The sequence below is a fragment of the Apium graveolens genome, chromosome 7, assembly GCF_009905375.1.
Source record: "Apium graveolens cultivar Ventura chromosome 7, ASM990537v1, whole genome shotgun sequence".
In the NCBI taxonomy this organism is placed as follows: Eukaryota; Viridiplantae; Streptophyta; class Magnoliopsida; order Apiales; family Apiaceae; genus Apium; species Apium graveolens.
The window spans coordinates 195,142,453-195,156,320 of record NC_133653.1 but is presented as its reverse complement, the minus strand read 5'-3'; the positions used below and the strand labels follow the sequence as shown (position 1 = coordinate 195,156,320).

Sequence of the window (13,868 nt, the reverse complement as noted above, 5' to 3'; positions counted from 1 at the left end):
TCTTGAACAGGAAAGCCTCTCTTAGCCTTTCAATCTTCCATGTAGTACGCATGCAAAGGATCATTCTTTTTATGATAGGTTTATAGCCTAGATGGTCGACTGAATCTTTCAATAGTTGTAATGATAGGTAAATAGTCTAGATGGCAGTAACTGCAATTTTTACTATCTGAGCAACTTCCAATCCTTTATACCAAACACAGTTGAGATTTATATGAGTAATTTTAGCAGGACTGATATATAATAGAATATAGCCAACTCCAACTTATCTACTTCACCATCTATTTTTTGCATGTATGTATGTATTTGTCTTTAATTTTGAGCATAAGTGCGGTTTCTGGAAAAGCTAAGTTCAATGTTTTACAATTGATCCGGCCTGAACCTCTAGTTCAAACTCTTGTCACCATGAATATAAGTTCTGGATCTACCACTGACCTGAATCCTATAGTGATAAAGTTTAATTAATTTTATCTGAAATTTACTTTAAATCATTTTGGCTCTGCACTGAGCATCATAAAAACTTTATATAGTGGATGGGGGTATTTTTTTATTGTATAATGAAATTGAATCTGAAAAAACCCGGATGCCTACAATCAGACCTCTTATAATATCTATGGTACTGAGAGGCCTTATAATTACAGTCGGACCATTTACACTTCCCCGATGGCGCCATTAATATCATTATTATTTTGGTGAAAACAAAACAAATGCTTGAAACTGGTTTAACTGTAATAATGCCAGAAGCATTTTAGTTTTCTCAGTTACCACAGTAAGCTGGTAATGCCCTTCTGAATTTGGTTCTGAACTTATATGACGTCCTCTACTTGGTTCTGCACCTTAGAATTTCTCAGTAATGATGCAAAAGGATTGAGCACTAGATTATTGACCGGAAGTTTGTGACAGCCCTAGGACCTGGGACTCCGGAAGTTTGTGACAGCCCTAGGACCTGGGACTTACTCTTTGGCTGGATCTAGAAAAGTTGGAAGGACATGGAGAAGAGAGATTCTTCACCAAAGGTATCAAGGACTGCACAACATCTGTCATTAGAGGACGGTAATCAGCTTCCGTCTGCACGCACATGGCCGCAATAGCAGCTATCTGTATATGACCATAGAGCAATCATTACAGGTATGTACCTTTACTAATTATGATATAGTATTGGAACTTTGACTTACCTGAATTAAATCCTTTTTGTAATACTGTCCCTGTAGAGCAGGATCTACCATCTGTGCTAGTTTTTCTCTGCAAGTTAATCTTGGAAGAGCCTACCAATATATGGACACAAGATGTTGAGAATTTTAAGATTTGGAAATTTGTGCAAGAACAGATAGCATTCTTGTTTGTTCATAGAATCATCATAAATTTGTGCAGGACTGCAGGTCCCAATTTATCTATTGCATGAGTGGCATTTCTGAATTCTGATTATAACAATTGAAGTATGTTCCTATCTATATTTACACATTTATATTTTGTACCGATAAGTAAATATATAACAGGCATCGTGATAATGTATATAGTGTTATGACTTATGGTGAAATGATAAAAGATTCAGTTTATTTGCAAATTGAAGTATGAAACTATTCATGGATATAATATATAAATGATATAAAAATTTGAAAAGCTCCTGTCAATCGACATAAAGTATGTCAGTTAATACTTATTAGCTAAATTTGTAGAGTAAAAAATGACTAGCGTAATACACACCCAAGAGACGAGAACGTGTTCTCCAGAAGGCCGCTTGGTGTCAACCGGAACACGGCCTGTTAATAGCTCTAGCAGAACCACCCCATAGCTATATACATCCGATTTTGTTGTTAGCCTGCCTGTCGAAGCATACCTGCATTTTAAAAGTTCACCCCATTATTGTTGAGAAGCTTGACCTTATAAAAGAACTGAGAAGTGTTTTGGACATTTGTAGATAATAAGCGAGTTGTTTTAGGGGACGATTAGTTCAAAGGATATGGTCTAGACTCTTATCAGTTACTAAGACATATGCTTTATAAAGTGATAAAGAAATGACAATGTGATTTAGGGAGTGTGTCTATGCCTGGTTACGGTTATATATACATTAATGGTTAATTGTGGTAAGAGAGGCGTAACGGATAGTGAAATACTAACTCTGGTGCCAAATATCCGGTGGTCCCCATCACGCGTGTAGAAATCTGCCCGTTGATCTTGTCGGACCCTATCTTAGCCAATCCAAAATCAGAAACTTTGGCTCTAAAGTTTTGATCCAGGAGAATGTTACTGCATTTGAAATCACGGTGAATTACAGATGGTGTTGTATGTTCGTGAAGAAACTCAAGAGCTCTGGCGCAGTCCAGTGCTATTCTTAATCGGGTGCCCCAATTTAATGGTTGAGCTCGATTATGAGGAGTGTGGAGGTGCTGCTGTAGAGTACCATTTGGCATAAATTCAAATATTAAGAGACGGTGGTGCTGGTCTGCACAGTAGCCTAGAAGCTCCATCAGGTATGGAGAGTGCAGGGTGCTTAGTAAATCCACCTGCCGCAAGGGAAAGTAGATAAATCAAGCAGAAGAGGAAGAGTAACAATAAATTTCTCTCATCCATTTTCTGTAGCCATGTGCTTTCTCTTTGACTGTAGAACATTAATAAACGAATGTGAGGAAGGGCCTGGGGGGGATGCGAGTATATTCCTGACACTAATAATATGACTTATTAAGTTCATATTGCAAATGCATAGAAGGATCCAAGTCAACACCAGGCAGAATGCAATATAATATTAAGTGTGATTAGGGTTCCATTGTCCAGGGCATAAAATTAATTACAGAAATGTACATCTGCATCCTGGATTTTTCATCCTTCTCTCTTCTTACAAAATACAAGTCATAGGGGTTACTCAGAAAACTTCAATTGAGTATACTCTGTGTCTGTGGTGCTAACTGAAAGATGATGATAGTGTTTATGTACACTTCTCTAAATACAGGGGGATTTTATATTGGTATAAACAGATAAACACAAATACATTGAATAAATTCGCTAACCTCTTGCCTGAAAGCTCTCTCCCCTTGCTTCCCTTCCCTGTGCAGCATTTTTACTGCTGCCATTTTCCCATCACTCAATATTCCTTTGTAAACCACTCCAAATCCCCCATTTCCAATAACATTAGTTTCACTAAAGTTCTCCGTGGCCACTTCAAGGTCCTTGTATGTGAAAACTTGTATGCCTTTAACTTTTGGTGGAGGGAATCTGCTTGAGTTTACTCCATACATACACCCTCCTTTCACATCTATGGCAATTCCACGCCAAATCAAAATGTTAAAATTTTACACACACACACACACACTTTCCTTATTATACACGATTATATATAGTATTCATTACCTGGAGTAGAAAGAGTTGCATTTCTGTGAGCAATGAACATGCAATTTCCATGCTCTGGGCTACTACTTAAACTGTCATTGCCTTTTGCAGGTCTCATCCGTCGGAGCATGACTGTTATAAATAATATTGCAAGGAGTAAGATGATTATTGTAATTGGCATTACAATAAGAAGAATGGTAGGCGAAGGGAGAATATCATGGTGGTGGTTGTTTGCTGCAAGCTGTGGCGTCGCAGACGCTGCTGTTGCAGTGGTGTCAGTATCCATGGACACGAAATGCAAAAGTATGCGAGAAAAGAAAGGAAAACGAGACTTTTTGGTAATGCGTAAAATGCAAGATGAGCTAAGAAGGTAATACTTGCCATAATAAGAGGTAATATTGCTTGTATAGCCACATGATCATCTTGGTGTCTCGTGAAGACTAAAGGGTCACATGTACATAATTCTGTCTTTTGTGTTGTATATTTTGGGAATGGTCTTTGTCTTGCTACATGGGAAATATTGGAAGCTTCTGCATCATAATTCATATAAACTCATCCAGAAAGCTTCATCTTGAAACCAGTTGTGCTGTGTACAAAATTCTATTAATGAAGCTTCCATTAGATGTGGCAAATTGTTGTCTTGTCCTATTCATTAGCTTGACTGTCAGGGGTTTAGCAAACTAGTAGTGCCTGGATAAATAGTGGTTTATTTCTTTTTATTCAATTTGAGAAGCTGATATTAGGAAAATCCATATTTTGTTTAGCTTGATAGGCAATTGGCTGCCCCTGATTACAAGTTGAGACTTGCAGTGTGGTCCTGATAAGGTGAGAAAAGATAGAGTTCTTGCCTTGGAAAATTTTGCCTATATTCCCTTCTATAATATGTGGCCCTTTATTCTCTGGTCTGTATTGTCTACTTTTGTTTTTTGTACATGTAGTAAGCTATTGTATGGAAATGAATGGAGTCTTGATAGGGTATGGATTGAGTGCTGGAAGTCTTTCTCCTAAATGGATTCAGTGCTGTAGGAGGGCATGCGTTTGAGCTCGAGAGACGGCCTTTCCTTGTTCTCGATTAGCCGGTCAGAATTTCTCTTCTCACTTGGAATCACAACTTCCATTAGACGGTGTCTGTTTGACATATGCTTCGAAAGTAAATTCATTACCAACCAAAGAACAGATACCTAAATTTTTGGCCTGATGAATTTAAGCTTCAACCTTAACAGAAGAGAAACCCATAATTCAAAAATTGTAATTTCAAACTAGAACATGCGATTTGTAATTTTTTTTATCACTAATAATATTTCTGTTCTCACTGATTAACAAATTAATCCTCCGATAAAAACTATGAAGGTTAATAATCCTACACTAATCAGTATCCAAATTATATGTAATGTAACAGTTTTGAATTTTGATTTAAATTTCGTTCTCTGATGGAGTGGCTGTACAAGTGTCATGAAGTGAACCCATGCTAGGACCAGCTTCCTTAAATGAAGGTAGAAAATGAGGCCCAAGATAAATGTAATGGATCAAGCAAAGTATATTAGTAGCTCGATACAGAAAGGTTGTTGATCAACAAGTTGCCTCATAAAAACCCCATCAAAACTCACAAACAAAGTGTGATTAATATTTAAAGTAAAGGGAGTTTAAAATAAGTATAATCTTACTTGGCCGGCCTGAAAAATTGAAGTTATTAAGCAAATCTAAATTTTGTCTCCAACTGTTAATTGATACTCCCTCCGTCCCTTTCAATTATTTACATTTTTTAGAGAGTGTCCGACACGCATTTTAAGGTGCATATAAAGTATAGTTCTGTAAATTTTTTTTTACAATTTTGTTTTTCTGAATAAAAATTAAAACATTAAACTTTTATTCAGAAAAAAAAATTGTAAAAATAAGTTACATAACTATATTTTTTATGCACCTTAAAATGCGTGTCGGACACTTCCTCAGAAATGTAAACAATTGGAAGGAATTGAGGGAGTACTAAATATATTTTAATTTATGTTTCGGTACTCCTTATATCTTATTTTGTTTTTGGTACTATTTGGGTAAAAATGTGGCCTTAACTTCTGAATGTTTTTTGGTACTATCCCCATTTATTAGGATAAACCATTCCCCTCACTTGTGTTGTAATAGTGTTGAAACTCACATATATAGTATTGAATTAAGGGAAATAATCAGGAGCCAACGTGGGTTGGGGGACAACCAGCCAACCCACAGCAATGAAACATTGCGGGGAAAGCAATGTTTCAATGCGGGTATTGGCTTCCGCAATGAAACATTGCGGGATGTCGCCATGCACAGGAAACATTGCGCATTCCGCAATGTTTCGTTGCTGGGCCACAATGTTTCATTGCTGGGCCGCAATGTTTCATTGTTGGTTAGGCTCCCAATTTTTAATGTTCAAACTGCCCCTCTCTTTAGCTTATTCTAATATTTAACTTATTTATATAAGTATAAAAATAATATTAATGTTCAACAGTAATTAATTTTTTAAAATATGTTAACATTAAATATAAGTAGGAGTAATATATTAAAATATTATCAATTTTAATAATAAATTTATCAATTTAATTTTTTCTGTACTTTTTCTTTAAATTATCGTATGAATAATTTTAGTTTAAAAAATAATATTATTAATTTTATACTTTTTAGTGAATTGAGTTATTTTAATTTAAAAAATTTATCAACAGTCAAACTTTTTTTTTTGTGCAAAACTTATTTTTGTGCCAATATTAATAAGAATTTTAAAATTCACAAAATTAAATTTGGTACAAAAAAATTTTTGCTGAAAACATTTCATTTGACGGTTGAAATTGCCGCAATGAAACATTGTGGCAGTTGAATTGACTGGTCAATAGAGCAGAAGTTTGATCGACACACCGCAATGTTTCATTGCGGCAGTTTGAAAGCGCCACAATGCTTCATTGCGGCAATTTCAACAGTCAAATGAAATTTTTTCAGCAAATTTGTTTTTGTGCCAAATTTAATTTTGTGAATTTAAAAATTCATATTTTCACCTATAAATAGTCCTGCCTCATCTCATTTTTTTTCAACATTCTCTTCTCTATTTTCATTCTACATTTCCTCTTCAACATTATCTTCTCTAATATCCGAAAAATGGTTTTCTACTACGATTTAGACAATAATAAGGTAATTATAGATGGTGTGGCTTACGACGTGCCCGAAGGAGAAGAAGACATGGAAATAGCTCTCCGCCGTATTCAAATGGCGCTTGAGCGCAAGAAAAAAAAAGAAAATGAAGCTAAAGCGAAGGCGGAAAAGTCGAAGAAAAAGAAAGACGACGATAAGGGTGATAAAGGCGGTTCTTCCAACACCGTTAAAGTTTGATCATTCTCGTCGACATAAAATGTTATTATGTATTTGTTTTGAAAAAATATTTGAATGTACTCCATTTATATTTGAATGAAATAAATTATTTAATGTTTTATTTTTCTTGTACTTGTCCAATATATTTTATCAATTTTAAATTTTAATAAACAAATATAATACTAAAATTTGAAAATGTGAAAATCCAAAAAAATGAAAATTTATCGAATTTTCGTTATCTATAAAAAATTATAAAATAATTTAGCCCCAAAAATGTTAAACATTTCTTGGTAACAAAATATATATAAATACCGTATTTTATTTAAGAAATAATTTTTCTTAATTATTATAATCATTATATTTTAACATCCATATAGTTGGATCGTCAAAATTTGTACTTTACAACTTACACGTCAAGAAACATCATTTGACATAACTATTATGCAAAATTTTCACAAAACTATGTAAAATAGTTGCATATTATAATTAAGTTACTCTTATAAACATTTATATTTTCAAACTAACATTTAACATATTAAATGAAATATAATAAGTCTATAAACTATTTTTTATAATTTTTTTTGATTAATTTTCTAATTTTAAAGAAAATAACAAAAATAAACAACTCAACCGCAATGTTTCATTGCGGTAGACACTTCCCCCCGCAATGAAACATTGCCGGGGTACGTTGTAAAGTTTTATTAAAACAACAAATATTTACAGTTGTTGGCTTGGGGGTTTGTACAGTGCCGCAATGTTTCATTGCGGCCATTGCCGCAATTATTTAAATATATTAATTTCATTTTAATGTTTCAATACTTTTAAAATATTGAATATTAAATATTAAATATAATATTTAATATTATTATAAAATATTTTATAATATTTTTTAAATATTATATTTTTAATCAGAAATATTAAGAATAATATCTTATTAAATTAATATTTATGTAGTTAAAAAAGCATTGATAAATAAATTAACATAGGAAAAGGGTAAAAAGAGGAATGAAGTATTCAAATATTTTCATTTATTATTAAAAATATTGAATAATTAAAATATTTAAATATCAAAAAATATTTTCCTTTATTATTTTAATATATATTATTAAATATTTAAATATATTAATTTCATTTTAATGTTTCAATACTTTTAAAATATTGAATATTAAATATTAAATATAATATTTAATATTATTATAAAATATTTTATAATATTTTTTAAATATTATATTTTTAATCAGAAATATTAAGAATAATATCTTATTAAATTAATATTTATGTAGTTAAAAAAGCATTGATAAATGAATTAACATAGGAAAAGGGTAAAAAGGGGAATGAAGTATTCAAATATTTTCATTTATTATTAAAAATATTGAATAATTAAAATATTTAAATATCAAAAATATTTTTCTTTATTATTTTAATATATATTATTAAATATTTAAATATATTAATTTCATTTTAATGTTTCAATACTTTTAAAATATTGAATATTAAATATTAAATATAATATTTAATATTATTATAAAATATTTTATAATATTTTTTAAATATTATATTTTTAATCAGAAATATTAAGAATAATATATTATTAAATTAATATTTATGTAGTTAAAAAAGCATTGATAAATGAATTAACATAGGAAAAGGGTAAAAAGGGGAATGAAGTATGTGGGCCACTCCCGCAATGTTTCATTACGCCCTCGCAATAAAACATAGCGACAATAACGGATCCAAGTCATTCGTTTTTTACTTCGATGGTCCTGATTTGTTGGTTGGATAGGGTCCCTATCCAACTATGGCTGTGGATAGGGACCCTTGAATTAATATTTTTCTTAATTGTTTTCCAGGCCCCCATTTATTAGGATAAAACGTTCCGCTCACATAATAGTATTGAAGCTCACTTATGAGGGCAAATTTAGGGCAGATTACCCTAAATTTCATTTTATAGTGATTCAAATGCTGATCCAAAATTTGGATCAGTGAACAGTATCACTATTGTTCACTCCAAATTTGGATCACTTGATTTAATATAAAATAACGATTTTGTTATTTGTAATTTATGAGATTTTAAATTGATTTTTGATTATTTAATTATATAATTAATAACTGAATATAATTAATAGTTAACAAAATTTATTTTTAAAATAAAACTTAAAATAATGAGAAAACATAATTTCATTAAAGTTTAAAAATAAAAAATAAAGAGGCACATATTGCACTTAGAGATGCATTAATCGAGCATTTGTGGGAATAATATACTAATTCGGAAAATTAGTGTGTATTAATGATATTTTGTATGTTAATTTTTGCAATAAATGATTTTTCGTGAATTAAGTGCACAATTTTAATATTTTTATGTGTATTAATTTTTTTTGATTTAATTAATTTATGAAATATTTTATAAATTGTTAATAATGATTAAATGATAAATTTAAGATAAAATTATTTAATATGATATTTATATATTATTATATGTAAAAAGAAATTTGGATCAAATATTTGGAGTTGGTCAGAAATTTGGATCAGTATTTGGACGAGTTGGTCACAATTGTGAGAGATGGCATGATAGTATTGAATTAATAAGAAAACAAGATAAATAGTAGTAAATCATAAATTCAGAAAATGAAATAGTTGTCAGGGTCTAATCTAATCAATATATACAAAACTGAGAAGTTGATGACTTGATGTGAAGGTGTCCATCCTCTTTTTACAAATTTTCAACTACTTTTACCCCTTTCCCTCTCTTGTTTTTCCATTCAAAAAGACAAGTCTCATTTCATCCACTGTTCCAAGTCTGGCTCAAGTCCACTATGCCAAGATAATAATATTGTAGTTTTGATTAGTTCCAAAAAAATTTAGTTGCATCTCGCAAGTTCGAACATCAAGTAAATCATACTCCCTTCGTCCGACTAGATGTTTATATAGGTGGACGGGAGTTCAACACATATTTTAAAATTTCCCTAAAATTTGTTTTCATAAATAATTTAAATTTTTTTTCTTTTAAATAAAAATATAATATTTAAATTTTTATATAAAAAATAATTTTTTTAAAAAAACATATAAATTATATTTTATAATAATTTTTAAATACGTGCTAAATAAGGTAAAAATATGTAAAAAAATCTAGTAAAAAATAAAGTATATATCAAAACGTTAGTAGTAAAGTTTGAAGGAGAGAGTCTCATACATTGTGTATGATTTGAATTTATACAAGGTCAGATTTTTGTTTTTCTAGTATATTCGACTAGCTTAAAGAAAAAAGTGATAGGAAAGGCGAGAATTAAAGGTGCCCTAATTATATTAGTGATAAATGCAGCTCTTGTTGATAATTTTGGACAAGTTAAATGCACCTCCGGTTGCTTCCTCAAATGCTACATTCTCCCCCTACACGAAACACACTCCCTTCCCAACTTGAAAAGCTATTCTCAACTCTTCACACACTTTCTCCTATTTATTTTCACACTCCAGTGTTGTCTACTCATTCATTTACTTCATCTCTTGCATTCGCATTTGCTCTAAAACAATGAGCAAACAAGATTTTCTCAAGATTCCGGTAATCTCATTTTCTTGTACTCAAGTACTCAAGATTATTGTACCATTTTCTTAAAACACTATGTTTGTGTCTTTATTAAGATTTTTATTATGAATTTATTTGCAGAGCTGTGTTCTTAAAGTGAATATACACTGTGATGGATGCAAAAACAAAGTCAAAAAGATATTGCAGAAAATTGATGGTAAGTCTTCCTCATACTTGATTTATACTGTCATTTTATGGTTTCCTTGATATGAGATGTATGGAAAATGTACAAGTCCAGTAAAGCTTCATGTTTATTAATGTCCTAGTCTATTTTCAGATTCTGAGCATTTTGTTAGTTTAGTGAGTTTAGTTGTTTTTCACTAATTTTCATGTGTATGCACACATAGGTTTGTGTAATTCTGCCATTTTTGGATCCTGTTCAGATCCTGAACATTTTGTTAGTTTAGTTGTTGAATCTCTCGGTTTCATGTGTATGCACACATAGGTTTGTGTAATTCTGCCAATTATGGATTTTGTTAGGGGTATATTCTACAATCATAGATGCAGAACAAGGAAAGGTGACTGTATTAGGCAATGTGGATCCTCTTACACTACTAAAGGGACTAGAGAAAGCTGGAAAACATGCAGAACTATGGGGAGGACAAAAGGTTACAAATAATATGATGAATAATATTAATTTGTTTCAGAATATGCAAATGCCAAACAATGGGAAAGGTGGGAAAACCAACAAGTCTCAAAAGGGTAGCAAAGATCAACATAAGAATGTGAAGCAAATGAAAGGGAATAAAGGTCTCAACTTGCCTCAAAAACCAGCTAAGTTTAATATGCCTCTTAATGATGATAGTGAGTTTGATGATGATGATGGTGAGTTTGAAGATGAAAGTTTTGAGGGTCACCATCATCATAAAAATGGTATAAACATTAAGATGAAACCATTCATGTGTAATGGCCATGGAACTACTCATGGGTCAAACAAGGGTAAAAAAGGAGGTTTAAAAGTTAAGGGCAAGAGTGGTGGGAAAAATGATGCCAAGAATAAGAAAGCTGGAAAAGAGAAAGGTATGCTTAAGTTTACTTCATCATTTAGAGGGTTATTAAGGAAATTTGAGAAGAAAAAGTGTTGCAACGAAAGCAAAAAGGGGAGGTGTGATGGAGGAAAAGGTAGTAACAACAGAGGTACAATCAAGAATGTAGGTAAAAATGGGGGCAAAGATAGTGGGGGGCTAAAAGGAGGGGTAAAAAAGAACAAGAACGGGGGATTAAAAGGAGGGGTTAATTATAATGGTAGAGGTAAAAAGAAAGGGTGTAGTAATGGTGGTGGAGACGGGGAAGGTGGGCACAGTCTTGGTAGCTGGGATCATATGATAAATAATGAAGCAATAAATGATAGTAGCTTCAATAAGTCTAGAAAAGGTCATAATGGTGGTTCAGGTGGTAGGAATGTGGGCCAGATGGATCCAATGGGAGATTATCCTATAAATCAGATGGGTAGTGATCATTTGGGTCATGTAATGAGTCAATTGGGCTTTGATCAGCTGGGCCAAATGAGGAATAATAATCAAAGGGGTCAGATGGGTATTGATCAGATAAGTCAAATGGGTAACAACATCCAGAGAGGCCAAATGGATGGTAACCCAATGGGCCAAATGGGAAATATTCCAGCAGTCCATGGACTTCCTGCAGGTGCAATGCCTGGGCCTGGTGGATACTATCAGAACATGGGGCAGGGTTGGAACCAGTACACACAGCAGCAACAACAGCAACTGGCAGCTATGATGATGAATCAACAGCAGGCGCTGCAAGGAAGCGGAATGTACCATCCAGCAATGCAAGGGAGGCCACAGCCAGCAGCAATGAGCTACGGTCCGGCAATTCCGCCTCCTGTGACCATTAATATCACTGAGTATTTCAGTGATGAGAATCCTAATAATTGTAGCATTATGTGAGTTTCAAGCAAACTAATATGTTATGAACTTGTTTACTGGTTATGCAAAAGTACTTGTTGTATACTAGTTTTTGTTTTATGTTCTCTCAATTTGTACAACTTAATCATCTTGTGTTTGTGTAACATGTAGAATTTAATTACACGTATTGTTTCTTCCGTTAAATCAAATGTTTCCCTGTTTATTTAATTTTTGAGAGCATATGTGTACAGCCTAGCTACTTGGTGCAGACGTGTGGGAAGTGGCCTAGCACATATTTGTATTTTATATAAATCGAAAACCTCGTGTTATCTGCTCATAATTGTTATCTGGGTACAAAACTCTGAAGCCTATTAATCAAATTATTACGAATGATGCAATCACTATTTTAAAGGACTTTGCAGATCTGATAATTCTATACAAGAGAATGAAGAGATGCAGAGAGACGTGGGGTTGATTTGCATATGCTTACTTGTTTACAGATTGATGCATTTATAGCTATGAAGTACTTTGTAAACTATAGTTTCATATATATCTTAGAAAAGATCACGTAACACATTATGTGTTACAAAACTTAGCTGTTTTGTTTGAATTTGGGTTTATAATAAATGACAATATTTGACAGCCGAGGCAGATGTGATGTGAACATCAAGATGATGTCTATATAATATACTCGTAAGAGCAGACAAAGATAATATATAGTTGGTGATTCTAGATGTTTATAAAATTATAAGAATGTATTAATGCGAGGTCTGGAGAATTTAGGACATTTCTACATGGGCGCATGACCAAGTCTAGAATACTACCTGCACAATTATCAGCTCTTATTAACGTCAATACAGTTGTTAAAGATAGTATTTACAAGGTTTGCCTAAACCTTCTCTAATAAATTGCGAGAATGTTGGAGATAACAGCGAGTCAGCCATTGAACCGGAGTCGAGTCTCCTAGCATGAGCTCTAATACATTATTGTTGAATAGCAAATTCATTCATTTACTTAAAAGATATATGAGGAAAAACCAACTAGATCTTTAGAATATATCATCAAAAAGCCAAAAGGTAAACTGTGCATGAAGTAACAACGTTGATCACATCGTTCTGGAAGGAGTTGAATACTAGTTACCTCAGTATAAGTATAGATGAAGTTGTTTCGAACTAGGGTCTAGGTTTCGTTAATTAACAACAAATCAATATATTTATTCAATGATTAAGCTCATCTTTCACAATGACTGACAATTACACGCCAGTTGACTCTGGAGCAGGTCCAAAATGTTAGACTTTTGGTGTCTACGTATGTTATATTGTACGAGTTTTGATTCTTTTTACACCTTTACCTTGAAAATTTATGATCAAAAGACAATATCCATAAATGCATCTAACGAACTTGCTTCTTTTAAAAAAAAAAAAATAAGAGAAGAAAATGGCCAAACATTTTAGCTCTAAGTCTACTACGTACCAAATTATAGCGCGTATTAATATCATATCATGGAAAAGCAAATTAGTTGGCCAAATTAGCTGGGTTTACAAAATTGATTTTCAAAATATTTATAAAAAAATACGTGTCAATTTTTTTCCGTTAAATAAAATTAAACTTCCTGCACTCACAAGAATATTAATGATTAAATTATTTCATCCGGTAACCTCAATCATGTCACGTCATTTTGTAATAATATTTTTTATACATTTTCTCTTGCTTTTAGCATTACTCATAGACTCATAGTGTTATTATTTGAACGTGAGTTCAATTTCTTACTT

At 32.1% G+C, this 13,868-nt stretch overlaps 2 protein-coding genes across 3 annotated transcripts; one reads left to right on the top strand and one right to left on the bottom strand.

Annotated features, from left to right (window-relative positions):
• Positions 1 to 712: 712 nt before the first annotated feature.
• On the bottom strand, positions 713 to 3,853 carry LOC141672471 (putative serine/threonine-protein kinase PBL7). Of its 2 annotated transcripts, XM_074479088.1 has the most exons (7): positions 3,703 to 3,853; positions 3,343 to 3,453; positions 3,003 to 3,247; positions 2,116 to 2,501; positions 1,702 to 1,834; positions 1,173 to 1,262; positions 713 to 1,095 (listed from the first exon to the last, which is right to left on the bottom strand). In XM_074479088.1, exons 2-7 carry the CDS (start codon positions 3,449 to 3,451, stop codon positions 937 to 939), a joined length of 1,122 nt encoding a protein of 373 aa, XP_074335189.1. In that variant the 5' UTR covers positions 3,452 to 3,453; positions 3,703 to 3,853; the 3' UTR covers positions 713 to 936. The 2 variants fall into 2 exon arrangements, with proteins under 2 accessions (XP_074335189.1, XP_074335188.1); XM_074479087.1 differs by having other exon boundaries at positions 3,343 to 3,759.
• A 6,081-nt stretch (positions 3,854 to 9,934) lies between these two features.
• On the top strand, positions 9,935 to 12,319 carry LOC141670551 (uncharacterized). Its single transcript, XM_074476452.1, has 3 exons — positions 9,935 to 10,207; positions 10,313 to 10,388; positions 10,712 to 12,319. The coding sequence occupies exons 1-3, from the start codon at positions 10,178 to 10,180 to the stop codon at positions 12,136 to 12,138; spliced, it is 1,533 nt and encodes a 510-aa protein (XP_074332553.1). The 5' UTR covers positions 9,935 to 10,177; the 3' UTR covers positions 12,139 to 12,319.
• The last annotated feature ends 1,549 nt before the right edge of the window (positions 12,320 to 13,868 follow it).

Excerpts from the sequence above, each read along its gene's own strand:
- LOC141670551 (XM_074476452.1), top strand. The coding sequence starts at position 10,178 with ATGAGCAAACAAGATTTTCTCAAGATTCCG. Across the intron at positions 10,208-10,312 it reads AAGATTTTCTCAAGATTCCG|AGCTGTGTTCTTAAAGTGAA; the intron begins GTAATCTCATTT and ends ATTTATTTGCAG. Across the intron at positions 10,389-10,711 it reads GATATTGCAGAAAATTGATG|GGGTATATTCTACAATCATA; the intron begins GTAAGTCTTCCT and ends GGATTTTGTTAG.
- LOC141672471 (XM_074479087.1), bottom strand. The coding sequence starts at position 3,607 with ATGGATACTGACACCACTGCAACAGCAGCGTCTGCGACGCCACAGCTT. Across the intron at positions 2,502-3,002 it reads AGAGAGCTTTCAGGCAAGAG|GTGGATTTACTAAGCACCCT; the intron begins GTTAGCGAATTT and ends CCCTTGCGGCAG. Across the intron at positions 1,096-1,172 it reads ACAAAAAGGATTTAATTCAG|ATAGCTGCTATTGCGGCCAT; the intron begins GTAAGTCAAAGT and ends GGTCATATACAG.